Raw genomic sequence first — 26,960 nt, 5'->3', positions numbered from 1 at the left:
TATTTTATCTATCTAGGCGTTCTCAGGCTGTTGGTGGTCGAGGTCGCGCTATCTGTGGCCTAGAGTCTATTGCTGTAGTGAGTGTTCAGATGCAGGAAGACGAGAGTGATGATGATTGCATTACTCGGTGCCGCAGCTTATCTTCATAGCATCTCAGAACTATAGTCGATCGCAACCACGTAGCAGTTGTAACGTGTCTTAGCACTCATTCCGCTAACGTGCCTCACGGCGTTGGTTTGATACGCGAGCAGTTCTAGCAATGCTTAAATTGTAAATATCAGTTGGAATAGATAACGACTCTCGCATTCTGCCTTCAGAGCTGGTTCTACACTACTACTTGCGGTACTACCATCAGTCCAGATGCCCAAAGTCACCACTGCGCTGCATGAATCCTCAGAGCATATACCATCACGACCAATTCCACTAGAAAGAAACACTCAATTCAATATACAACCCGGTATCACAGCCAGCCACAACCCCCCACCCGCTTCCCTCTACATACCCAGCGACCCCCACCTAACCAGCCAGCCCCCCGCCCCCCCCCACTACAGCCTGCCCACACTCCTCAACCCCTCCTCCCCGTCCACCAACACACACCTCCCCCCCGCCACGACCGTCATCCCCGCCTCCTCCGCAAAGCCCACACACGCCTCGTCCGCGGCGCCCGGCTGGAACCACACCGCCTTGACGCCCAGCCCCTTCGCCGCCTGCAGCACCTCCAGCGTCACCGGCGGCGGCGTGATGAATGAGAGCGCGGTGTTGGCGGGGTCGGGCAGGTCGGCGATGGAGGCGAGGGTCGGGTAGGGCGTGGTGGAGGGCGGGAGCGTGAGGGTGGGGGTGCGCGGGTGGATGCCGGTGACGGGGAGGGAGTGGGCGTGGTACCAGGCGAAGACTGTGGGGGGGTTAGTTGGTGGGTTTTATGGGGGAAGAGGAGAGGGGGGAGTACCTTTGTGGCCGTAGCGGGAGGGGTCGGGGACGGCGCCGAGGACGGCGAAGTGCGGGGTTGAGAGGAAGGTCTTGATGGCGTTTGTGGGCGGCATGTTTAGTTATTGGAGATGTGGATTCAGTGGTGTTGAGTTTTGGTAAGTTGTAGGGAGCTTGCAGGTGGAGGGAGCTTGGGGTATAAGGCTAGCGCTGCGGTTTCGGTGATGCCATATGCAGAGGTATTTCGGGAACGGGTGGGCGGCGCGTGGGTTCGTCACATATTATGCCGATATTGATCTGCATGATTCTGAAGCAATTCAGTAGCTAAAAAATCATTTCCGGCACTGGGAAGTAGAATTTCGTTCTTAGCGAGTTCCATTTGCTTAATAGAGCTCTAGGGCTAGAGCATCAGCAGGAACCGTCTGGGTTAATTTCACAGGTGTTGGCTTCGGTGTTCAATTAAGCCACTTGATCATGAACGTGTGTGGCTTCATCAGAAGGCGCTAGTTGAGTATAAATGCCCTTACTCTCTCCGTCTCACTTTTCATCACTCATCCTCTCTTATAAATGCTCTTACTCTCTCCGTCTCACTTTTCATCACTCATCCTCTCTTATAAATGCTCTTCCACATCTCCTCCGTCCGACACGTCACATCAGCTATGTACAACCTCCAAAATCTCTTTACACGACGAGAAAAGGATCGCAAGGATGACGCTAGCGGAATAGACCAAGCGGATTGATTGATTACCCGACCAAGGTGGCATGCCGAGATAGAAAAACAGCGGACGAAACAAAGTGAGGATGTCCGCTCTTAAAAGGTAAAGGTCTAGCCTATCATAACCTCCTCTCCGACCTGACGAGACAGCACTGCAGCGCGCTGATCATGATCAACAATGTACTCTCTGGAATCGCATGTCGAGTGAGAGATCATGACCCAATTCCTCGGTGAACATGCTTGCCAAGAATGAGTTCTATGGTGCCAAGGCCCATAGGTGCAAGAACAAAGCCCTAGCTTGGCCGATGGCCTTGTCTCGGATGACAACATGTAAATATGGCTGCAATTAACCTCTCATCCGATTCTTTGATACCTCTCGTTCTTCGACACATCACAACATTCTGCTCTTATCAGGAAGATAGAGTTTCTAGCAAGAGCTAAGGAACCCTTCACTAGGAAGTACGATGTGCAGATAGAATGTCTTTCATCCGGCCGGCGTGTCCACAGTCCATATGGGAAATGTGGGCATAAAAGTAGTTATGGGGGACAAGGGCCAATTTTGGCTTGATCATGCTATATAGGTTTGCTTTACAACTCATCCTGATGGTCATGTAAACAAAGCTGAAACCGAACTAGAATTTGTTAGAGAACCGGATTGCTGGAGCAATATCAATAATTGGCACCCAGGAGAGATCGGCAGCGGAAGACGTGGTCGATGATAAAGAAAGTTTCGAGACAATACAGGTTCTACATGAATCCGTGGAGGCCAGAAATACTGGCCCTAAAAGCAAGCCTGCAAAGATAACTGCCACGAAGAGATCTCGGTACTCTTTATTGAAGGGCCCAAAAGTAATACGATGGCCGAGAGCTGGATCTTCATGGAAAATAACATAACATTCCTCTTCTCAGATTAAGCAGTCTGCTGAAGGGGTCTTATGAGACGGTTTACTTGAAGGATCGCATCCCGCGTTCTTAGAACTTAGAACGCAGGGGTTACTAGGTTAATCTCAGGCCCTTAATTCTTGACCTACGGTGTCTAGCGATTCATATCTCGACAGGTATCTCTGCGTTAGCTATGAGGTCTTCGTCATGGAACGGCATGCCGACTTACATACCTATCTCACAACCACGAATGGCAGACAACCGTGCTATCAAATCAGATATCCTCGGGTTTCACTCTTTTCTATCATATGAGATATTATTTCTTCTTAAAGAATAAATGAAATGGGTAGTATCCAGTGCGGCATGAGATCCGTTCGAAAATCCAAGGCTAGATGACCGAGGTCATTGAAGCTCAATATTCCCTCAAAGGCATCGTTTATCAAAATCACTCTCTTCATCTATATCTCAATTCTACTAAAAGATCTATTATGACATCATCTATATCTATGAACACTATTCAGAGCCCAGGGTTGAGTCACTCACTGTCTCGTAATACGCATCACTTTGGCTGAGCTGTCTCTGAGACGCCGAGTTTGGTTGTCACAAACGGTCGTTGCAAGGAATACACCCATACCCGGAATACGGCAACCAACACAAGCTCGTATTCCTCGCTAGAGTGCAATTAATCTAGATATTTGCCTGGACGGCTATATCTACTGTCTCTACACTTTACCTGCAATGATACAATTCGGACCCCCACTCTCTCTACAGAGGGTTGAGCACTGGTTCTGGGTTCACTGAGCTGTCGGCAAACGACCCGGCAAATAACCGAGAACCGACCGACCCCCGCCCGTGGACCGGAGCAACAAAGCGGATGACTATTCGCCCCCTAGAGTCACACGTACGCCGCCGGTCATACAGGAATTGCCAAGTATATAACACCGCTCATTTGCACCGAGAAGTGGGCCCACAATCACATCTTCACCCACTATCACTCGACAACAGACTCACAGTCCATCACTCGCACCCCGCCATGGCAGCCTTCGCAAAGAAAAACTTTGGCTACGCCGCCTATGCCACCCACCGGCCCACATACCCGACCACCCTCTTCACCGCCCACCTCCTCCCCTACCACCACGGCCCGACCAACACCCTCCTCGACCTCGGCTGCGGCCCGGGCACCGTCACCCGCCCCCTCGGCTCCCACTTCAACCGCGCCATCGGCGTCGACCCCAGCTCCGGCATGCTCGAGTCCGCGCGCGCCCTCACCCCACCCGAAAAATACCCGCACATCGAGTACCACCTCTCCGACGCCGAGACACTCCCGTTCCTGCCCGACGCATCCGTCGACATGGTTGTCTCCGCGCAAGCCGCGCACTGGTTCGACCTTCCACGATTCTGGGCCGAGATGGCGCGGGTGGTGCGGTCCGGCGGGACCTTGGCCGCGTGGACTTACAAGGACTTTGTGTTTCCGGGCTTCCCGGCGGCGAGTCTGGTTGTTGCGCACTACACGTATGGGCGTGACAAGATGGGGCCGTGCTGGCAGCAGCCGGGGCGTACCCGGTGTCAGAGCCGTATGCGGTTCCTGGACCCGCCGGCGGCGGAGTGGGAGGGTGTCGAGCGGTGGGAGTATGAGCCGAAAGTTGAGGGGAGCGTTGAGGAGCTGAAGGAGCTGGGGTATGCGAATGAGGTGGATGAGACCGAGGGGCTTGTGAAGCGCGGGGAGCCGCTGCTGAGTATGAAGTGGAAGCTGGGGGATGTGGAGAACTATGCGAGGACGTGGAGCGCGGCGCATGAGTGGGGGGTGAGGAATGAGGGCGGGGATGTCATTGGGGATATGTTTGCGGATATCAGGAAGGCGGCGGGCTGGGAAGGGGAGGGGTGGAGGGAGAGGGTTGTGGATGTGGAGTTTGGGCATGGGGTGCTGTGTGTTAGGAGGAAGTAGAATTATGTAGAAGAGGTTTTCGTTTGTATATATAGGCGCGTAGGGGCTTTTTTTTTCTTGTTGACTCCACTCGGTAATGTTTTGTATATAAGTGTGTTGACTGGTAATGATAGTTTGTAGTGTTTTTGTGGATGTGGCTTGGCATGCAGTTGTGATACGAGTTGCATCCAATTGTTATATCCTGTTCCAAGAAACGTTAACATTCGAGATCGTAAAGCCCACCATTTCTCCAGCGGGTCGGTAACCTCTGGGACCATGGAGCCCATCACTATGAATACGGGGAGTTATTGTAAAGCCCAGTATTCTTCCACGGCGCTCAATACCTGTTGTTCTTGGCAATATTTGCGCTGCAGTGTTAACTCTGTTCAAAAGGAATGTGTTCTTGTCACGTCCGCTATGTGTGTTCTTTTGTAACTGTCTTTTCAAGCAGTAGATAGGTGTTAAACATTATCTTTTGCTTACACTATAAATAGTGGACTCTTCCCTCTTCATATTCGATAGATCAATAAGAATCTGTTATCGTCTTACTTCCTCCTCCCGCCTGAATCCAAATAAACAGTACCCACGTGCACATGCAACCTCGCAGAGAGCCCCCAACGAGCTACCCCACATCAGGCACAACTGCACACCAATACTAGCTTTCTCATGCCGTTTCTATTAACCCTCCCCGTGAAAGGTTCCACACCCCGAAAATTGAGTTTGTGCGGATACGAAGTCCTCTTTTGTATTTGCGTCGCTTCATCCCGAAGTGTGGGGGGATTGAAATGTTTAAATAACGTTTTTTCGGGTTCCAAATCCTACAGGCGCTGTCGTGAATCGATACTGGCCATGCAGCGTAGTATTCGGGTGTCGAATACAGCTGAATATATAATTTCCCAACTACAGCGGATAGTATCGAGACACTCACGGGGCACTGTATATAAGGCCTTCCTGGCACTCGAATGCAACCCAAATATCTAAATCAAGCCAGTTAACATAGCACTATCAAAAGACTAGAAATTATATATATATTACCAGCTAACGTAAAACATATACTCACCAACTACTAACCCTCACAGCCACCCATGACCGCCCCGACATCCCTCCTCGCCCCCATCTACACCTACCTCCTCGGCAACAACTGCCGCATCACCGCCACCAACGACTACGTCGGCCACTACCTCACCCTCCTCGCCAACTTCCGCACCCCCTGGACCACCGCCGAGGCCCGCCTCCTCTGCAACGAATACTCCCTCCTCTTCCACCACGAGCTCTCTGCTTCCGCGCGCATCGCAACCCCACCCGCCAACTTCCGGACCTCAGAGCAGCTGGCCGCATGTACCATGCACTGCCGTTCTCAGGCACCGGCGCTTGTCTCACGGCTCGAGGAGCTGCAGGCGTACGGTGAGACGCTGGACTGCTTTGAGGACCAGATGACGCCGGTGGAGCGGCGGGTGTGGTTCAAAGCGCGGGCTGTGGCGGCGCTGCCATGGAGTGAGGTGTGGAGTGTAGGGGCTGGGGGGGAGCGGTTCTTGCCGGCGAGGCTGGTGGAGCTGCATCACGATGTGTGGCTGCATGCTAGTTTTGAGGAGGAGAGTGGGAGTGAGGGAGAGGGGGATGATGAGGATGATAGGGCGTGGGTGGCGGGGGTGTGGCAGCGGTTGAGGGAGGTGAGGGAGTTTGTGGAGGGGGGAATGGAGGTGGTGCCGTAGAAGTTTGAGGTGATGTATGAGTTTAGCTTTTTGATTAATTGTCGTAGTTGTTGTTCGGTTTATTTTTTGTTTAAGCAGTTGGTGTAGCGTACAGATGATTTAGGTATTATTTTATTTAATGTGACCCACTTTTAATTTCAAGTACAGCCCTACCTCGCTGTAAGGAAACCCGGCAGAAGAAATATCAGATATAAGTAACTGGATTGGGGGATTGTTTTATTCCATACTAAATATACCTCGATATAAGAATTAAATAGCATTAGCATAGGTCGCAAGAAGAAGTATCGGAATTAGTAATTGGGTTTTTGTTAGGCTTACTTCATTTCTCTATGACTCATTGGGTTCATCAGCAAACCTGCAGCCTTCGCCAGACACTCGGGTGCTCAGGGCACTCAGGGCACTCGGTAGGTAAACTATCTCTCCAGAGATACGGCAAGTGCTCCTGGCAAGTTTTGGCATATGGTTGTCCACCTCAGCGCACACTAGTCCACCCAATGCGCCCCGATACCTAATCCTAGTGCTCGGCGTAACCCGGATGTCAGTCCAGTCACCAGAGAAAACCAGTTACTCACTGATATATCCTTACTGCTCCTGGAGCACTCCCGACTGCTTCAGTGGGCCCGGGGATAGAATGATTGCCCTGAACCAACCTGACATTGCCGGATCGGGTGCTTTGAAACCTGGCTCATGCCCGATATACCGATTCCTATATGCCGGTGCCCCATTCTCTCCAGGCATACACTTCTCTGCAGTATCGGCCTCTAGTATTCACAATTCCCCCATGAGATTACCAAAACATCACTCGGACGACGATCTCTACTGCCTCCAGATCACTCGCGACTGCACTTTTAGAATTGATGTATTCAACACCGTGATCCTCCACCTGATACTAAAACAATACACTATTTAACACCCCCATTAACCCTAATACAATATGCGGAAAAGAACAAATCCCCCACTATCTCCCTTAGCACTCGCGATTGTTCTACACATCCTGCCCCCCGCCCCTTTCATAATCCTCCGCCACAGGTAATTCCGCCTCTTTTTCTTCCTCCTCCCTGTTCTCTTCGATGTCAATTCTGCGAAGTTGAGTATTAATCACTTCGTCCTGGGTGCTGTCGGAACCAACCCGACCTCTTGGAGCACTCACAGGTATTCTCCGAACATCTCGGAATGCGGCAAGATTTGCAGGCAGAGCTTCATCCTCCTCGCTAAAACCCTCCTCCGGTATCACCTCAATAGTTACCCCCTTTTTATCTTATATCTGTTAGGGTTAGCATTTAGAATACCACTAGCATTACCGGCATCTAGAAGTATCGTACATCTTCTCGAAGGTTATTTTTGATTACCTCCAAGGTTGCCTCCTGGTTCTGTTTCTTGAAATAGTACGCTCAGCACATTTCATAGTATTGGAGGATTCTCATTTGTCATCATGAGTCACGGGTTTTTGACTCATTCTTTCCTTGGTATTTATTAGTCATGTTTTTCTATTACTTATACGGTTATGATTCATTATGTTTTGTGTTACCTTTCTTTAGTATAAATATGGGGCATTCCCCCTTCTTTAGTTAGCAGGAATAACACGCTCAATTACTACACTTCTCTACATACATTTTCTCTAGGTTATGAGCCCGGAGACCATCTACGCTTAAAACACTCCAAACCATTTTTACTATCAAAGTACACTCTATCGTTTCACTTCAAACATGTCGAACAACAGCGTAAAAATTCCCGCTTTACCATGCAAGCTGTCTGGCCAAGGCCATTACACTGTTTGGAGGGACCTCGCTTGTCGCATGTTAAAAGTTTACGATTTGTGGAATCTAGTCAATGATACGAGTAAGCGTCCAGCGTTCACCACTACGGTTACAGCGGCACCACCTGCAGAACAACCAGCAGAAGGTGCAGCAGCAGCAACACCAGCAGAAGAGGACGAAGAAGAAACTACAGACAATGCCGAAGAAATCAGCGAATGGGACAAGAAAGATAACCTCGCCGTCGTCTTCCTTCAATCCAATATCGAATTTGAAGTCATTCTCACGCTCACTCCGGCCGATACTGCTCACCACCTCTGGACTCAACTCGAGGACAGATTTGATCAGAAAACTGTATTTTCCCTCCACTCGCTTCTTGCCAACGTTGTAACCCTACAGTATACGCCTGACAAAGGCATCAAGGAACATCTAACCCAGTTCAATACTCTTTGGTCATCCCTCCTCACCAGAACTAGTAACTCTACGGACAAAACCAAAGACCCAATCGGTTACCACCTCCATCAATTCGCATCAGTCTCAGAAGTGAAGGCATCCTTCCTACTCCTCTCACTCCGGCACGAATCCCTCGAATCAGTCGTTGACAACCTGCAAACCAAGCCCAATGTCACCTTCGATGACGTCTATGAAAAGCTGTTGGATCTGGACTCACGGCGCAACAACGATGGACAAGCGACTGGAGAAGCCTACAACATCAGGCGAGGAAACCCAGGATATGGAAACAACAACAAAGTCGGAAAGACACGGAACCACAAAAAGGACAAAAAGGATCTTATATGCACATGGTGCACCAAGAACGGCGAATTTGCAAAAGACCTCACGCATAAAGACTGCCGGAAACTCAAAGCTTTCAGAGACAAAGAGAAGTCCGCTGCATCTGGCAACCTCAACGTCGCGTCCGGTACTGCATTTCATACAAAACTAGATCTTTCTTGGATTCCTGATCTCTCTGGTCTCCCCGCACTCGAAGAAGCTGATGTATTTACTATGCCGGTTTCCTTCGACTTTACCACTTTCTCAGACACCTCGTATGTAACAATGGAAGACTACTTTAGCTTCGTTGCAGGACCTTCCACATCTGACAACAAGGCATGGATCTTTGACCCTGGTGCAACTAACCACATGACCGGAACTCAGGTTACCAACCCCTCACCTCACAGTGGAACAGTCACTGTTGGCGGCGGGCGAAAACTACAAATAACCGGAATTGGAAATGTCACCATCAACGGATCACATGGCCCCATCACTCTGCAGAATGTATTTTTAATCCCAGAACTCGGCAACACCAACCTAATGTCTTGGTCATGTATTGCCAAAAAGGGATTCACAACGACAGGGACTGAAAACGGCTTTACCATTTACAAACCAAACAGCAAGGAAATCGTTGGGATCGCTAATACAAATAGTACTGGTCTTTATATCTTTGAAACCAAGGAACTTTGCGCACATATCTCTATCGCTACCAGCTTCTATGATTGGCACCAACGACTCGGACATCTCCCCGCTTCCTCACTCTCACAGTTACGTAATATGGTCGCCGACCCAAAGTCTCTCCCCACAACAGGTCACATGGAAACATGCAATACATGTGAACTCGCCAAATCTACCAAATCCCATCTCGCCCCTCTTACCGAACCACGATCCAAACAACCACTAGAACTAATCCACTCAGATCTGAGCGGCAAGTTTTCCACTCCTTCTCTTGGCGGTTTTAGTTACTATATTACTTTCATCGATGATTATTCCAGGTACGCCCACCTCTACTTCCTTAAAAAGAAGTCAGATGCAGCAGCTGCCACACAACGGTACATGGCATACATGGAAAATCAATTGGACAAAACAGTTAAACGGTTTCGAAGCGACAATGGTGGCGAGTACATCTCCAACAACCTTCAACAGTTCTTTGCCTCCAAAGGCATAAAGCATGAATTCACTGTGCCCTACTCTCATGAGTCAAACGGAACAGCAGAACACTTTAACAGAACAATAGCAACAATGGCACGATCCGCCTTGCTCGACCACGATCTTCCACGGAATCTATGGGCAGAAGCGATCAATACAATGGTACACGTCAAGAATCGTCTCCCGCATAAAGCACTCCCGAACATGACACCATATGAAGTACTCACCGGCAAGAAACCCTTTATTGGGCATCTCCGATCCTTCGATGAAACAATGTTTCTTCACATACCTGTCGAAGCACGACCAGCTGGAACAAAGTTGGACGCTAGGGCAATCACGGAACAATTCTGTGGCTATGGAGACTCTGATAAAATCTGCCGTGTTTATATACCATCACAAAGGAAAGTAGTTCTCTCTCGTCATTTTAGGTTTAAAGGTCCGTCCGTAGGGGAAGAAATCGAAACAATGAAAACCGACATACCCCCTAAACCAAAACAAATCGAGATCAAACAAGAACCACCCTCACGTCTATCAACACCACCTGCGAAACTCTCAGATTCCGATATCGAAGACCTGTTTAACCAACAAATGCTTCGAGAAACTATTGAACAAATTTCCAACGACGAATCTGAAGAAGAGGAAGAAGACGTTCCTGAACGTACCCCGCACAATGATGTTGATACAGACACTGATCAACCGAGACGTAACCCAGTACGGGAACGGAAACCTCCCGTCAGATATGGATACAACATTCAGTATGATACCACCATTGCAGAACCAACAAACTATCACCAAGCGATCAACAGTCCTGACTCCGAAAAATGGCAAAAGGCTATGGAAGTTGAACTCGACTCACTCGCTAGGAATAATACATGGAATCTGGTTGACACACCAGATCACCGAAAATTGGTCGACTGCAAATGGGTATATAAAATCAAACTCGGGCCCGATGGCAACCCCATTCGGTACAAAGCCCGACTTGTCGCAAAAGGTTTCTCACAGGTACCTGGTCAAGACTTTGATCAGACTTACGCTCCTGTCATCCGATACGAATCCATCAGACTACTTCTTGCTCGCTGCCTTCAAACCGGCGGCCAATGCGATCAGATGGACGTTACTAGCGCTTTCCTATATGGCGAACTCCAGGAAGAAATCTATATGAAATCTCCACCTGGCTACCGTACTCCCGGCAAAGCATGCAGACTTATCAAATGCATCTACGGCCTCAAACAATCGTCTCGGGAATGGTATGCTCGTCTCTCCAAAACGCTAATCAAAATGGGATTCAGAAAAGCGGACTTCGACCCTTGTGTTTTTATTCATAAAACAGGGGAAGTTGTCATCGCCATCTACCTAGACGATATCCTTATCTTCTACTGGTCCGTTGAACGCAAAAACCGCGTCAGTCTCCAACTCCACGCAGAATTCGAAATGACGGAAACTGGCACAGCCAACTGGGCACTCGGGATCCACTTGATCCACACTAAAACTGGCGTGATCCTATCACAAGAAGCCTATCTCAAGCGTGTACTTATCAAATACGGTTTCGATGAATCTAGACCTGTGGCAACACCCATCAACAACAATGTTCACCTACAAAAGGGAACAGAAGCGGAGAAAATCGACGATCCAACAATCTATCAGTCGATAATCGGTTCATTAATGTATGCAGTAATTGGTACCAGACCGGACCTCGCCTACACTGTCACCATGCTCTCGCAATTCTCCTCCTGCCCCACTAAAGCTCACCTGGCTGCAGTCCATCGCGTCTTTCGTTACCTCAAGGGTACCCTCGATTGGTCACTCTTCTACGCAAAAACGCCGCCCACTGCACTCATCGGGTTCAGTGACGCAAGCTATGCCTCTGATATCGACAATCGCCGCTCATTCACCGGCCACTGCTTTATGCTAGGGGAAGCTCTTATCTCCTGGCGCTCTTATAAGCAGCGCTCCGTCGCCACCTCTACTACTGAGGCAGAGTATATGGCTCTTTCGGACACCAGTCGACAACTGATCTGGTTAAGGAATGCGATACATGAGTTGGAATGGAAACCGAAACTTTCTTTTATTCTTCGCGGTGATAATAATGGTTCTTTGTCCTTGGTTAAAAATCCTGTCTTTCATAAAAGGTCTAAATATATTGATGTGCATTTTCATTTTGTTCGGGAACGATACGAGGATAAATTGTTTGAGTTGGAATATATCTCTACAAATGAAAACGTGGCGGATTTACTTACAAAGGGATTGGGTAAGGGCAAGCATGTTTTATTTTCTTCTACTATTCACTGTGGTTCACGAGGGGAAGTCTTGAAATAGTACGCTCAGCACATTTCATAGTATTGGAGGATTCTCATTTGTCATCATGAGTCACGGGTTTTTGACTCATTCTTTCCTTGGTATTTATTAGTCATGTTTTTCTATTACTTATACGGTTATGATTCATTATGTTTTGTGTTACCTTTCTTTAGTATAAATATGGGGCATTCCCCCCTCTTTAGTTAGCAGGAATAACACGCTCAATTACTACACTTCTCTACATACATTTTCTCTACTGTTTACTTCTGTAACGGAGCCATTTCAACTGTCTGGTGTATGAGTACACACAGGGCCCGGTTACATGCTGAGAGCTATTGTTAGAAGCCAGTTGCACGGTGATATGCAAGTACCGGCAGTGTGGTTAGCTACCAGCTGTTAGAGTAACTACATTCCGGGCGCTAGGAAGAGGATCTATTCATGGGAGCAATGACTGACGAGTCTATGCCTCGCCAGTGACTAGAAGACCGGCCAGAGTGAAGCTCTGATTGACCGGTGATCCTCTGTATCCTCGGTGCATTATAAGTCCGCCGAAGGGCAGGGACTATGCTAGGGAAGTCTACAATAAGCGAAAGCTCTACAGCAATGATTAAGCTTACACCTGAGCGGCAGCTCATTCATGCAGGTCCTCAGTTGTGTGGCAACCAAGGCTGCAGGTGTTACAAAGGCTTTGACTAAGGGTGGTTGCCTTGGGTATCGGAAACACCTGCTGACGCTTAGAGAAAAGCGGGGTAGCGGTGGTATTGTTTCCGGTACTGAGGGAAGGCCCACCGGAACTTAGTAAAGGAGTTAGGAGCAGAGAACAGAGGCCTTCGGAGTATAAGTACTCAGGTTCATTCCCGCCCTTCAGTCCTATTCTCTCCAGTCTTCATCAGAAAGAAAAACCAAGTTCTCATCGGTAGCAGAGCCCTTAAAGATTATTGAGTTCTAGCGATAGTATCTTTGAATAATCTGCAACCTGATTGTCTATCTTGCACGGCCGTCTTTATTCTATACAAATCTATTTCTCTTAGAAAGGACCCCCGTTACAGATAATCTTTAAGGCTCAAGTCACCTTCAGATTATTCTTCCTCTATACAAAATGTCCGCCCTCTCGGCTCCAGATGCACCCCTTCAGATTGAATGGCAGCCGGTGCCCCTCCAGCTTGATGCCACCGGGCAGACACAGCTTGTTAAGAAACCCAGGACCGCTCTACAGGCCTATATTCCCGGCTGTGAGCCTGCCTGGCAGGATACCGATGAGGTTTCCTTACAACAGTTCTTCACAGAGCTTCAGACCTACCTCCAGCATAGCTTGCAGAGTCAGTTGAACCGAGGCAGTCAGGCACTGCTCATTGTACAAGAGCGCCAGGCAGCACAGAATGCTCTGATGGCAGAAGCTCTAGAGTACATGAGGTCGGAAGTCAACTCTGTTCAGGAAGAGCTCCGGAAGTATGCAGAAAGAGATGAACTAAATGCCGATGTTGATGCCATGGAGATTGAGTGGACAAATCCGGCCACTCCACCAGACTTTGTTGCCGAGATACAGAGAGCTCTTGATGAAGGAAGGTTGGTGGTGGGTAGACCAGCAACTCCGGCACCACTTTCAGTCTCCAGGTCCTCTTCCAGAGCAGCTACCAGAACAATGCAGCGGAAGACCAGCCCCTTTGCAGCATTTCCGGTCCGATCCACTAGGAGAGTTATCCCTATTGTACAGCCAGCGGTGGGGGCTTCACCCTTACCACCTAGCCGCTTCGGTGGAACACATCCACTCCTTGGAGGAGCCGACCGATCCTTTGACTATGAAGGAGAGTTCTTCTCAGGTGCAGGCCGAGGACCTCCTAGTCCGCTAGCCAGGAACCCAGGAAGGTTTACCATGTCTGGGGCTGCTCAACCAGCAGCAACCTCACCACTGGCTAGCAACCCGGCACCAGTAGCACCTGTGGCCCCTCCTGCTGCGGCCGCTGCTCCCCCTCCACCTCAGGCACAAGGAGGAAGTGGCGGAAATCAGAACCCTCCACCTCCAGCAGCCCGTGCTCCCATCCCAGGAGATTCGGATAATTCTGACAGCTCAGACTCGGAACCAGAAGGTAATAACAGAAGAGGTTGGCGGAGATACCTTAAGAAGAAGTTGGAGAAGCAACAGAAGAATCTGTTGGCAATGATGTCCCAGCAGTATCAACCTCCGACCACCTCCCACCCTTCTACTTCCACCAGAGCTCGAGAACCAAAGGCACCACCACCATCAAAGTTCCAAGGCAAGGCGGAGCAAGTGGAAACCTTCATCCGGCAATGTGAGAATGTGTTCTCCATTGAGAGCCTGTCATTTACCTCTGAGGAGGTTAAGATCCGATATGCAGGCAACTTGATGGAAGGGGAGGCAGCGATCCGATGGTATGAGGCATACCACAATTCAATTGATCAAGCCTCCGCCAACCGCCTTGCTGGAATACCGGTGCAGTTGGATCAGAGATGGAAGCGCTGGGATTCCTTTGTGGATGCTTTTAGAGCTGCCTTCGGTGAAGCCATCTCTAGAGATGATGCTGTAGCCCAATGGAATACCCTCACCCACACAGCTCGAGGAGGAATAGACCTCTTCCTGAATACTATTATTCAGCTGATGTGGAAGACTGGCTATGAGGGTCAGTTGGTGGATGATAAGATCCATAACTCCCTCCTCCCGGACCTAGGCATGAGTTGGGCTCTTTTCAACCCCAAGCCAAAGTCCTTGATGGAGCGGATAGCTGCTCTAAGAGAGTTAGGGCATACCCATGAGAGGTACCAAGGGATGGCAGCTGAGAAAGCGCACCCTCGGACCAAGAAAGATCCTCCCACTCAGAAGGACCAGCAGCCTAAGAGGAAAAGAGAAGCTGCGAGCTCCTCCGGACCTCAGAAGACTCCAGGACCTAAAGACAAAGCGGTGGAACTGAAGGGTATCCCGGGGGATATTCTAGAAGAAAGAAGGAAAGCAGAAGTATGCTTGAAGGTATGACCTTCCGGTACTCCCTATTGGTAGAGTGCATAGACTGACTTGTGCAATAGTGCGGCAAGTCCAGACACAAATGGACCGATTGTTGGTCCAAGGAACCTACTGTTGTCCGAGTGGCAGCAGTGAGAGTACAAAAACGGAAAAGAGGGAATGGCAAATCCAACTCTCAGAAGAAGGCTAAAGTGGCTGCTGTAGTAGCAGAAGATCCACTTGTTGTACTCCCGGAGGTTACAGAAGATTTTGTTTTTCAGCCTGAGCAAGACTCGGACAATGAAATCATCTGGTAGAAAAAGTGTCTGTTTTAGTCTATGTTTACTAGTTTTCTTTTATATGGGTTTTTGGTTTCTATGTTTCTCTTGAATAAATTATGATTGTGTTTCCGCCTATTTGATTGCTCCAAGCACTCTGAGGATGGGTTTAAGACCCGAAACAGCTGGTCTGTCAGTGCTCTACCAAAGTTACATTTTGTTACCAAGACACTTCCAAACCACTGCTAAAAAGACTACTACACAATATATCTGCTATATTACCGCTTGGGAATAGAACCAAAGGATCTCTGATCTTAGTAGTGCCCGAAGCTATTAGCTATGTTGAAAAGACAAAGAGAAACAAGTTCAGAACCCGCTGTTAAGCAAAGAAGGTTGGAACAGAGGCTTCCCTCCTTACCAGTACATGGAAAAAGACCTATACTAAAGGCAGGACTGTCATGGACGGTCAAAGGAAAGGATGAAGGCGCCCAAGGGTCTTTTCTGTTTGACACCGGTTGTACAGGAGCTATCCTCAACCAGAGTTTTGTCAGGAAACATGGAATTCCCTTAGTGCGGCGGGATCAACCTCTGACAATGTTTGATGCTCAAGGAGATGTCATGATGGGAGGAGGCGAGTATTACACTCACCCGGTCCGCATGACTATGGGAGATCATAAAGAGACACTCCGATGGGAGGTGGCTACACTGGAAGAAGGAATGACCGGTTACCTGCCAATTAGTTGGGCTAGGAAGCATAACCCGGACATCAACTGGGAACTCAACACCATGAGCTGGAGGAGTGACTACTGCAAGCAGAATTGTCTCCCAGCGGCCACCAAGATTGAACTGATCTCTCCATACCAAATGTTGGAAGAAGAAGAGACAGTCTATCAATTGGTTGGTTCAGTATGGCATGATGAGGACGGAGGTGATATTGCCGAGAAAATACACCACCTATACCGGGATTGGGCTGATGTGTTCAGTCAAGAGAAGATTGAGGAAATGCCGCCGCATTCCCATAATGATCTGAAGATCAAACTCTTGCCTGGGACCGCTCCCCCATTTGGCCCGCTATACCCATGCTCCGCTCCAGAGTTGAAGGCCCTCCGAGAGTACCTGGACAAAGAGTTGTCTTCAGGAAAGATCTCTAGATCGAATAGCCCTGCTGCGGCACCCATACTGTTCATTCCTAAGAAGGACGGGACTTTGCGGATTTGTGTGGATTATAGAGGTTTGAACAAGGTCACTGTCAAGGACAAGTACCCGCTGCCTATCATGAGTGAGCTCAGAGACAGGTTGTTCAAGGCCAAGATCTTCACAAAGATAGACCTGAAGAATGGCTTCAATTTGATCAGGATAGCCGAAGGTGATGAGTGGAAAACCGCTTTCAGAACCCGCTATGGACTGTATCAGTACAATGTGATGCCATTTGGCCTATGCAATGCTCCCTCCGCTTTCCAGGCAATGATCAATGATGTGCTAAAGGAACTACTGGATGAAGGAGTAGTTGTCTATATCGATGACATCCTCATCTACTCGGAGACTGAGAAAGAGCATGAGCTATTGGTCAAGAAGGTACTACAGAAGCTTAGGGAAGCTAAGCTCTGTGCCTCGATCAATAAGACATCCTTCCATGTCCGAGAAGTAGAATACCTAGGCTATCATATCTCGGAACAAGGAGTATCTATGTCAGAAGACAAGGTGGAGGCAGTTAAGGAATGGCCGGTCCCTGAGAATATCAAGGCAGTACAGGCATTCCTCGGATTTGCAAACTTCTATCGCCGCTTTATTGAAGGCTTCAGTAAGGTTTGCAAACCACTAACTGACCTCCTGCAAAAAGACAAGAAATGGTATTGGACAGCAGCACATGAGCAGGCCTTTGAAGAACTCAAGAGGCTGTTTACAAGCGCTCCAATCCTCCTTCATTTTGACCCTAGTAGGAGAACGGTGGTCGAGACAGATGCCAGTGATTTTGCCAAGGGAGCGGTGCTCTCTCAGTATGGGGATGATGGGAAGCTACATCCGGTGGCATTCTATTCTAAGAAGTTCTCCCCTGCTGAGATCAACTATGACATTCATGATAAGGAAATGGGAGCTATTGTAGCCTCTTTCCGGGAATGGGAACACATGCTCAAATCTTGTGAGCAAGAGATCACGGTTTTTACAGACCACAAGAACTTGGAGTACTTTAATTCTACCAAGGTTCTCACTAGGCGGCAAGCTAGATGGTCTGAGGACCTCGCAGGCTACAATTTTAAAGTTGTCTACAGACCGGGAGAAAAGAATGGCAAGACTGATGTGCTATCTAGGCGCTGGGATCACCGCCTTGGAGAGGGAGGTGAAACTCTGCAGCCGGAGCCACAGATCTTTTTTAGGCCAGGTCAATTGGTTTTGGATCCTGCAAAGCTAGGGGCTGTCAGGGTGAATCAATTGCAGAATACATTCTTAGAGCGCCTATACACGGCTGCTAAAGAGGATAGTTTCTGGCAGGAATTGCACCGCTCCCTGGTTGAAAGGAAACCAAATTTGGACCAGAACTTGTCGGTCAAGAACGGTCTCATCTTCTACAAGAATAGATGGTACATACCCAAGGACAAGAAGCTTCAGATGGAAATACTGTCCGATACCCATGACTCTAAGGTGGCTGGTCATTTTGGCCAATTTAAGACACTAGAGCGGGTGAAAAATAACTTCTTTTGGCCCAACATGGATAAGGATGTTGAGGAATATGTCCGGAGCTGTGACAGCTGCCAGAGGAATAAGACCTCAAGACACAAGAAGTTTGGTATGCTCCAACCGTTGGAGATACCCTATCGGCCATGGACTTCCATCTCTATGGACTTCATTGTGGGACTACCGGAATCTAGTGGGTTTACAAAGATCTGGGTAATAGTGGACCGCTTTTCGAAGATGGCACACTACATCCCTCTTCCTACCCTCAATAAAACGGAAGATTTGGCTAAATTGTTCTTGAAGGAAGTTTGGAGACTCCATGGTTTGCCTGATGACATAGTCTCGGACAGAGATAGCAGGTTCATTTCTCACTTTTGGCAATCTCTCATGAGCCTCCTCAATGTGAAGCTGAAGATGTCCACATCTTTCCACCCCCAGACGGACGGTCAAACAGAAAGAGTTAATCAGACCCTGGAACATTACTTGCGGAGTTATTGTTCATATCAACAGGATGACTGGGCAGAACTCTTGCCTTTGGCAGAGTATGCTTATAACTCGGCGGTCTCTGAGTCTACCAAAGTATCGGCTTTTTATGCCAACTATGGATATGAACCCAGGACCAACTGGCCGGCCCCAAAGGAAGGAGTAGAATGGAACAATCCAGCAAGTGAGGTCATGATTTCTCAATGGGAATCTATCTGGCAGGCTATGAACGCCAGCTTGGGTAAAGCTAGATTAAGGATGGCCCGGTGGTATGATGCTCATGCCCTGGCACCACCTGAAATCAAGCCCGGAGATGAAGTTATGTTGGACCGGCGCAATGTGCAAACAAAGCGGCCTTTGGGAAAATTGGATCAGAAGAAGATGGGACCCTTTAAGGTCTTAGAAGCTATTGGTACCCGTGCCTACAAGCTCTCTCTTCCCCCCCAGATGGGAATCCACCCGGTCTTTCATGTCTCTCTCCTAGAACCCTACAGAGCACCGGTAGATCCTGAGAGAAGAGTTCCCCCACCGGAACCCGAAGAGGTTGAGGGAGAACAGAACTGGGTTGTCCGAGAGGTAGCTGATAGCCGGGTCAATAAGAAGAGAAGACGAGTGGAATATCTAGTGCTGTGGGAAGGTTATGAGAACGAGGATGCTACATGGGAACCTTGGGAGCATCTCAAGAAGAGTGCTGAAGAAGCCCTTCGGGATTTCCATATGAGGTATCCTAAGAAACCCAAGGACAAGCGGATTGTTGGGGTGTAGATTATTTCCTTTGGGTTTTCATTTCCTTGCATATCACGGAGTTTCTTGTCATATAGAATGGTAATAGAATGGTTATAGATCTCGGAGACCAAGATCCTGGAAGAGGGGAGTGGTGTAACGGAGCCATTTCAACTGTCTGGTGTATGAGTACACACAGGGCCCGGTTACATGCTGAGAGCTATTGTTAGAAGCCAGTTGCACGGTGATATGCAAGTACCGGCAGTGTGGTTAGCTACCAGCTGTTAGAGTAACTACATTCCGGGCGCTAGGAAGAGGATCTATTCATGGGAGCAATGACTGACGAGTCTATGCCTCGCCAGTGACTAGAAGACCGGCCAGAGTGAAGCTCTGATTGACCGGTGATCCTCTGTATCCTCGGTGCATTATAAGTCCGCCGAAGGGCAGGGACTATGCTAGGGAAGTCTACAATAAGCGAAAGCTCTACAGCAATGATTAAGCTTACACCTGAGCGGCAGCTCATTCATGCAGGTCCTCAGTTGTGTGGCAACCAAGGCTGCAGGTGTTACAAAGGCTTTGACTAAGGGTGGTTGCCTTGGGTATCGGAAACACCTGCTGACGCTTAGAGAAAAGCGGGGTAGCGGTGGTATTGTTTCCGGTACTGAGGGAAGGCCCACCGGAACTTAGTAAAGGAGTTAGGAGCAGAGAACAGAGGCCTTCGGAGTATAAGTACTCAGGTTCATTCCCGCCCTTCAGTCCTATTCTCTCCAGTCTTCATCAGAAAGAAAAACCAAGTTCTCATCGGTAGCAGAGCCCTTAAAGATTATTGAGTTCTAGCGATAGTATCTTTGAATAATCTGCAACCTGATTGTCTATCTTGCACGGCCGTCTTTATTCTATACAAATCTATTTCTCTTAGAAAGGACCCCCGTTACAACTTCTCCCCTTCCAAGTGTTGCTCATCCTGTTGAACGTTTCTACTCGAGTTTGGATGTCAGCTCGGCAATCCCGTATAGTACTAGGAGCATCCGCTATTGCTCCCAAAGCACTCACTATATCAATGAGGGTATCGGGCCATACTTACTTCCAACACTCTCATTCTGCGACTGAAAATTATCAGGCTTCAAGTAACTCCCTATTGACTACGCCCGAATACCGTGTCAGATCGCCGTCGATATCAGGCAAGTAAAGGTAGGGGTTATCCACTCTAGAAATTCAGGATCCCTAACTCCTCACATTTTTACCTCATCGAAGTATTTAAAATACAATATATCGATAATTTCTGGAGCCAGGAAGCATAGTTGGTAAGTTCAGAATCTGTCAGCGGCTATCCCGAGTACTCTCTGGACATCCATCATACCTCGTAATACTGTTGGAGGCTCAAGAAACGATCATTCTTCAAAAGGTATTCCACTTGATCAGCCCTTACCTCAGGCCTCACAAGATTTCCAAGCCCATATATCATAGAGTCTGCCAGGTACCCTTTCACCTCGTGCATCAAGTGGGAATGGATACGGAAGCGCAGACTTCTGATGTAACGGCAACCATGTATTTCGGCTAGGTAATAAATTGGAACGAGACGAGGAGGTATTGTGTAGTGGGAGTAGGATTTGTAATGGGGATTTCTGTTACGTTTTTTTGGTTTCTGTTACGCGAAGATATTAGTCATTATTGGACTTTGGTTGGATATATAAGGGGGCGTTGCTTCGTGCTTTTACTTGTTTTCCTTCTTTCCTTCTTTCCTTACGCAACCTCTGTATTTATTTCATGAATACTACTTTTGTTCTACGCTACGTCATAGGGCTCGTCTTGGATCTCGGATCAGGATTGAACCACCTCATAGTCCATACTTACGAATATCTTCTACTACGTTCTTGCCTAGGTTGTATTCCTTGGCACTATAGTCCATCGTCCATAGACCCACGTTATACGTAGGTTGCGTCCCCTTTCGCCAACCAATACAACACTATAGTTTACAATGTCGGAACACGCTCCGATTGATTATCAACAACTCAGCAACAGCCTCCGAACCTTTTTTCAAGAACACCCACAGGTCGATAAAGTTATTGGAGCCGAATCCTATGCGCTTCTCCAACAGTGTCAACATGGTCTTGCTCAATATGCAACGGATTTACAGGAGGTAGAAGCGGAGGCTGAGAGGGCAAGAAGAATGTTTGAACGAGATCTTGCTGCTGCCCAAACCCAACAGACTGCTGTGGAGGTTGTCGCCCCTGAGGAAGCACCTGTCGGGGACAATGTTCCACCTGCACCCCCAGTACCACTCACTACAGATACTACCTATCGGTCAGAAAAGCTTCGGGATCCTGAGGTGTTCAGGGGGGATCGTGATCGAGAAAGATTACACCTATTCAAGCAACAAATGAAAATCAAGCTATTGGGAAATGCCGATCGCTATCCCACCCTACAGTCGAAATTATCCTATGCGTTCAGCAGATTGGAAGGCGTTGCTGCCAATCAGTTCTTACAGTATGTCGGGGAAGGAAGTATTACCTTGCCCTCTATGGTACGGTTTTATGAGGTTTTGGACACTGCTTCTGGGGACCCCGATCGGATGCGCACGGCTAGGAGGAACCTCCGGAACATCCGTCAAAGAAATCGAACGTTCGCCGACTATTTCGCTGAATTTCAACGATATGCTGCTGAGTCGGGTATGGATGAAGCCTCTCGGATCGAGGCTTTGATGGAAGGTATTAATGCGGAACTTGATGAATCAATGATACACCATGATACTCCTGCGACGGTAGATGCCTATAACGTGGGTCTATGGACGATGGACTATAGTGCCAAGGAATACAACCGAGGCAAGAACGTAGTAGAAGATGTTCGTAGCTATGGACTATGGGGTGGTTCAATCCTGATCCGAGATCCAAGACGAGCCCTATGACGTAGCGTGGAACAAAAGTAATATTCGTGGAATAAATACAGAGGTTGCGTAAAGAAAGAAGGAAAGAAAGAAAACATATAAAGACACGAGACAACGCTTCCTTATATATCCAACCATAGTCCAACGATGACTAATACCTTCGCATAACAGAAACTAAAAGAACATAACAGAAACTCCAATTACAAATCCCAATCCGACTACACAATACCTCTCCTTCCCATTCCAATTCATCATCTAACCGAAATCCATAGTTGCCGTTACAGACCACGCTCCTCTCTAAGGCCTACCTCCTGGTAGGCTTAGGTTTCTCCGGATAACGTTCGTGGAATCGTTTGACAATATTAGATGAATGCTCAAGGTCCGATAGTGGTTGCCAGGAGACTTCATCATATCCTGTATATCGTACCAAGTACTCAAACCTTCCTCTTCGTTCCCTCGAATCCAAAATATCTTCAACTTCCCATTCTTCCTCTCCTTCGATCTCAACCGGAGGTGGTGGCGACTGTCGTTGTCCAGGTAGAAGATTGCCTGCTTCAGGAGACAATAATGAGACATGAAATACTGGATGTATTTTCATCGATCGGGGAAGTTCCAATTCATAAGCATAGGGGTTGACAATCCGCTTAATGCTATAGGGTCCAATACGTTTCCAATCGAATTTCTTGGAAGGTCGTTTCGTTAGAATATGGCGAGTTGATAGGAAAACCTTGTCTCCTAAATGGTAATGAGGAGCTGGAGTTCGATTTCTATTGGCTGATTCTTCTTGTATCTTTTGCGCCCGAAACATCTCTTCTCTTAGAAAATCCATTACATCCTTCATTTCTCTTGCAATACGGTTCGCCTGATCCTCCGCCGTCGTTCGACCATGTTCCAAAGGGCCAAAAGTCATCCTTGGATTTCTTCCCGAATTAGCATAGAACGGGGAGACCTTTGTTGTTTCGGAGACATGATTGTTTGTCGCAAATTCAGCCATTGGTAGCATTCGAGCCCAATCATCTTGTTGGTAAGAAATATAGCTTCGGAGGTACTGTTCCATTACGGCATTGATTCTTTCCGTTTGTCCATCTGTTTGAGGGTGAAATGCAGTAGAGAATTTTGGTGATATTTCCAACCGATCACAAAGCGACTTCCAAAATTCCGCAACGAACTGTGTCCCTCGATCAGATACAATAGTATCAGGTAATCCATGTAACTTCCAAACATTATCGATATATAGCCTTGCTACTTCCTTTGAATCTACCTCTTTAGTCGTTGGTATTAGATGTCGCATTTTAGTTAATCTATCTACCACAACCAAGATTGCATTGTATCCATCGCTCTCAGGGAGATCAGTAACAAAATCCATCGATATATCCATCCATGGTCCCTCAGGTATCGGCATAGGACGGAGTACTCCGTAAGGTGCGTTGCGTGGTGCTTTGCTACGGGTACACACATCGCAATTCCTAACGTACTGGTCGACATATTTTCGCATTTGTGGCCAATAATATTCTCAGTTTAGAAGTCCCAATGTCTTTGCTCTACCCGGATGTCCTGCGGATGGTTTATCATGATGTTCTTTTAAAAGCCTTAGTCGAAGGTCATTGTCGTCTGGTACGTATAGCGCGCCTCGATAAAGTAGCCGACCGTTATTGTCTTCCGTACATTCGGCAAGCGAAATTTTACTCGAGTAGCGAATGCCATTCCGAAGCATAGTGAGGATCTTGTTTGGAAAACTATCAACTTGGTAAGCTTTTGAAAATAACTCCTCTACAGTGGACGCTCCTTCAGCGGATTCATTTGACAAAGAACCCGCGAACAAACTTAGCTTTGTACTCAAATTTTTTCGCTTCAAAATCACTTGACTCTGATGCGTTAACCGTTCATCCCCCTCTTTAGGTAGGTCACCTGACCTTCTAGTCAATGCATCTGGTTTTGTTCCTTGTTTTCCTGGTCGAAATTGTATAATGAAATCGAAGCGTGAAAGGAATTCGGACCAACGGGCTTGTCGACGATTTAATAATTTTGTTGTCATAAAATATTCAAGATTTCGATGGTCGCTAAGAACTTCAATTGGAAATTGAGCTCCCTCCAAATGGTGTCGCCATTCTTCGAAGCATCGTATGATTGCTAAAAGTTCTTTATCATAGATTTCATAGTTGCATTCTGCAGGAGAATGTTTCTTGGAAAAGAAAGCGACTGGATGTAGAATTCCTTCGTCGTCACGTTGAGATAGGATTCCTGCTGAAACATAATCAGATGCATCGGTTTCTATCACAATTTTCCTATCCGGATTAAAATGAACTAGTGTCGGTGCCGTGGTAAACATCTTTTTCAAAGTTTGAAATGTTTCGTCCCTATCATCCGTCCATTCGAATTTAGCGTTTTTCTTGGTCAAGGCTGTAAGTGGAGCAACAATTTTTGAATATCCTAGGATGAACCGTCGATAGAAATTTGCAAATCCTAGAAATACTTGGACATCATGGAGATTCATTGGTGTGGACCATTTCAAAACGTCGATAACTTTCTTTGGGTCCATTCTATTCCCATTTGGGGTAAGGATTAAACCAAGATATTTCGTCTCTTGAACCATAAATTCAAATTTTTCAGGTTTAAGGTGAACATGATTCTCATCAAGTACCTTTAGAACCTTTCGAATGTGTTCTTTATGTTCTGATAGAGTCTCGGAGTAGATAAGGATATCGTCTAAGTATGCCGTTACGAATTGATCGAGGTAGGGACGTAAGATATCATTGATCCAATGTTGAAAGGTAGCAGGGGCATTAGCTAATCCAAACGGCATTACTGTATATTCGAAATGTCCATATCGAGTCCGGAATGCCGTCTTCTATTCATCCCCTTCCGCTATTCTGATTTGATTATATCCCCAGCGCAAATCCAACTTAGTATAGTATTGTGCTCTTGACAACTTGGCTAGAGTTTCCTTTAACAATGGTAGTGGGTATCGATTCTTGATTGTGATTGCATTTAGACCTCGATAATCAACACAAAGTCGAAGGGTTCCATCGTTTTTCTTCACAAATAATATAGGTGCTCCCGCTGGTGACTCACTAGCCCGAATAAATCCTTTGGGTAAATTTTCATCAAGATATTCTCGTAGTGCCTTCAACTCGATTTGAGATAATCCATATATAGGTCCATATGGTGGTCGTTTGCCTTCTTCCAATACTATTTCAATATCATGGGACGGTCGATGTGGTGGGAGAATTGAAGCATCGTATTCCTTGAACATATGAAGACGATGATGAAACTCCTTCGGTACTAGTTCTTCAATATCAATGGTAAATTTTTCGGTTGCCGAAACGATGACTGTATGATGTTCTGGTAGAGGAATCGAGATTCCATGAACAATAACTGCAGTTCCACTAAGTGAACAGTATTGACAACAACTTCGAGAGTCGAAAACAAGTAGATTTTCCTTTGGTCGAATCGTAACATCATGACGTCGCATCCAAGGTATTCCCATCACAATCGGATAGTGTCCTAACTTCGTTACAAAACATGGTGCAGTCTCTCGATGACCATGAATGTCCAGCGAGACATCGACAATATGGGTGATTTTTCCTGATTTAATAGGTCTTCCGTCTATAACGTCTACATGGCGAGGTATCTTGAGGGGGGTCATTGTAAGATTATTGTGGCGTGCAAAAGATTCATCGATGAAAGCGTATCCTGATGCTCCGGTATCAATAAGAGCGTAGGTGGGGATGAAAGAATTTTTATTCTGTGAAATCGAACAAGTCACTACAAGCTGATTTCCATCCATTTCCTCCTCTGATACCGAAAACCCCGAAATACACATTCTAGAAAAATCCTTAAATGGTCCCTGAGCTAAGCCACTTAGTGCAGGGACAAATCTTTTGCTGACTCATTATCGCTTCCATCATTTTCCTCCACCGTCAATGCTGCTCCCCTCATCACAGGTCTTCTTGGTTGATTTCCACTTGCCCTCGCTTGGGGGCAATCCCTAACCATGTGTCCAACACCTCCGCAATAGAAACATCGGCCCTCAACTAAGCGGGCATTCCTTTCAGCAGGGGAGGGGCGACGACGTCCTCCAGACAGATCCATTGGTACATCACCTCCCGGGCGGGTCGAGGGATGACTTTCCGTAGCAGGTACATTAGCGGCTGGGGCGGTAGCACGGGGAGCAGGAACAGGATTTACTGGTGGGGGACGAGGGGTCGGGGTAGCAGTAACATTCCAAGGTTTTTTATTTCCTCGTTTAGCCTCCGCTGCACGACGACGATTATCCAACCGTTGTAAGAGTGTCGCACAGGCATCTACCGTCGCAGGAGTATCATGGTGTATCATTGATTCATCGAGTTCCGCATTAACACCTTCCATCAAAGCCTCAATCCGAGAGGCTTCATCCATACCCGACTCAGCAGCATATCGTTGAAACTCAGCGAAATAGTCGGCGAACGTTCGATTTCGTTGACGGATGTTCCGGAGATTCCTCCTAGCCGTGCGCATCCGATCGGGGTCCCCAAAAGCAGTGTCCAAAACCTCATAGAATCGTACCATAGAGGGCAAGGTAATCTCTCCTTCCCCGACATACTGTAAGAACTGATTGGCAGCAACGCCTTCCAATCTACTGAATGCATAGGATAATTTCGACTGTAGGGTGGGGTAGCGATCGGCATTTCCCAATAGCTTGATTTTCATTTGTTGCTTGAATAGGTGTAGTCTTTCTCGATCACGATCCCCCCTGAACACCTCAGGATCCGGAAGCTTTTCTGACCGATAGGTAGTATCTGTAGTGAGTGGTACTGGGGGTAGAGGTGGAGCATTGTCCCCGACAGGTGCTCCCTCA

At 47.6% G+C, this 26,960-nt stretch overlaps 12 protein-coding genes across 12 annotated transcripts; 6 read left to right on the top strand and 6 right to left on the bottom strand.

The window, feature by feature from the left end:
- Positions 1 to 545: 545 nt before the first annotated feature.
- Positions 546 to 1,040, bottom strand: H6S33_001860 (uncharacterized protein; the record flags this gene model as incomplete). The annotated part of the gene is made up of 2 exons (XM_044833234.1): positions 546 to 892; positions 947 to 1,040. 2 exons carry the CDS (start codon positions 1,038 to 1,040, stop codon positions 546 to 548), a joined length of 441 nt encoding a protein of 146 aa, XP_044693921.1.
- A 2,514-nt stretch (positions 1,041 to 3,554) lies between these two features.
- On the top strand, positions 3,555 to 4,466 carry H6S33_001859 (uncharacterized protein; the record flags this gene model as incomplete). The annotated part of the gene is made up of 2 exons (XM_044833233.1): positions 3,555 to 4,198; positions 4,259 to 4,466. 2 exons carry the CDS (start codon positions 3,555 to 3,557, stop codon positions 4,464 to 4,466), a joined length of 852 nt encoding a protein of 283 aa, XP_044693920.1.
- A 1,064-nt stretch (positions 4,467 to 5,530) lies between these two features.
- Positions 5,531 to 6,157, top strand: H6S33_001858 (uncharacterized protein; the record flags this gene model as incomplete). Its single annotated transcript, XM_044833232.1, has 1 exon — positions 5,531 to 6,157. One exon carries the CDS (start codon positions 5,531 to 5,533, stop codon positions 6,155 to 6,157), a length of 627 nt encoding a protein of 208 aa, XP_044693919.1.
- Positions 6,158 to 7,142: 985 nt separating this feature from the next.
- On the bottom strand, positions 7,143 to 7,414 carry H6S33_001857 (uncharacterized protein; the record flags this gene model as incomplete). Its single annotated transcript, XM_044833231.1, has 1 exon — positions 7,143 to 7,414. A coding segment is annotated over one exon (272 nt), but the record flags the coding sequence as incomplete, so codon positions are not given.
- A 5,811-nt stretch (positions 7,415 to 13,225) lies between these two features.
- Positions 13,226 to 15,109, top strand: H6S33_001856 (uncharacterized protein; the record flags this gene model as incomplete). The annotated part of the gene is made up of 1 exon (XM_044833230.1): positions 13,226 to 15,109. A coding segment is annotated over one exon (1,884 nt), but the record flags the coding sequence as incomplete, so codon positions are not given.
- A 56-nt stretch (positions 15,110 to 15,165) lies between these two features.
- Positions 15,166 to 15,399, top strand: H6S33_001855 (uncharacterized protein; the record flags this gene model as incomplete). The annotated part of the gene is made up of 1 exon (XM_044833229.1): positions 15,166 to 15,399. A coding segment is annotated over one exon (234 nt), but the record flags the coding sequence as incomplete, so codon positions are not given.
- Positions 15,400 to 15,699: 300 nt separating this feature from the next.
- Positions 15,700 to 19,281, top strand: H6S33_001854 (uncharacterized protein; the record flags this gene model as incomplete). The annotated part of the gene is made up of 1 exon (XM_044833228.1): positions 15,700 to 19,281. One exon carries the CDS (start codon positions 15,700 to 15,702, stop codon positions 19,279 to 19,281), a length of 3,582 nt encoding a protein of 1,193 aa, XP_044693915.1.
- A 1,936-nt stretch (positions 19,282 to 21,217) lies between these two features.
- On the top strand, positions 21,218 to 22,144 carry H6S33_001853 (uncharacterized protein; the record flags this gene model as incomplete). The annotated part of the gene is made up of 1 exon (XM_044833227.1): positions 21,218 to 22,144. The coding sequence occupies one exon, from the start codon at positions 21,218 to 21,220 to the stop codon at positions 22,142 to 22,144; it is 927 nt and encodes a 308-aa protein (XP_044693914.1).
- Positions 22,145 to 22,427: 283 nt separating this feature from the next.
- Positions 22,428 to 23,525, bottom strand: H6S33_001852 (uncharacterized protein; the record flags this gene model as incomplete). Its single annotated transcript, XM_044833226.1, has 1 exon — positions 22,428 to 23,525. One exon carries the CDS (start codon positions 23,523 to 23,525, stop codon positions 22,428 to 22,430), a length of 1,098 nt encoding a protein of 365 aa, XP_044693913.1.
- A 111-nt stretch (positions 23,526 to 23,636) lies between these two features.
- On the bottom strand, positions 23,637 to 24,926 carry H6S33_001851 (uncharacterized protein; the record flags this gene model as incomplete). The annotated part of the gene is made up of 1 exon (XM_044833225.1): positions 23,637 to 24,926. One exon carries the CDS (start codon positions 24,924 to 24,926, stop codon positions 23,637 to 23,639), a length of 1,290 nt encoding a protein of 429 aa, XP_044693912.1.
- A 45-nt stretch (positions 24,927 to 24,971) lies between these two features.
- On the bottom strand, positions 24,972 to 25,910 carry H6S33_001850 (uncharacterized protein; the record flags this gene model as incomplete). The annotated part of the gene is made up of 1 exon (XM_044833222.1): positions 24,972 to 25,910. One exon carries the CDS (start codon positions 25,908 to 25,910, stop codon positions 24,972 to 24,974), a length of 939 nt encoding a protein of 312 aa, XP_044693911.1.
- Positions 25,911 to 25,984: 74 nt separating this feature from the next.
- On the bottom strand, positions 25,985 to 26,956 carry H6S33_001849 (uncharacterized protein; the record flags this gene model as incomplete). Its single annotated transcript, XM_044833221.1, has 1 exon — positions 25,985 to 26,956. A coding segment is annotated over one exon (972 nt), but the record flags the coding sequence as incomplete, so codon positions are not given.
- Between the last annotated feature and the right edge of the window lie 4 nt (positions 26,957 to 26,960).

Source organism: Morchella sextelata (genome assembly GCF_020137385.1).
Source record: "Morchella sextelata strain SCLS chromosome Unknown scls_11, whole genome shotgun sequence".
NCBI lineage: Eukaryota > Fungi > Ascomycota > Pezizomycetes > Pezizales > Morchellaceae > Morchella > Morchella sextelata.
This window is presented reverse-complemented; position numbering and strand designations above follow the sequence as displayed.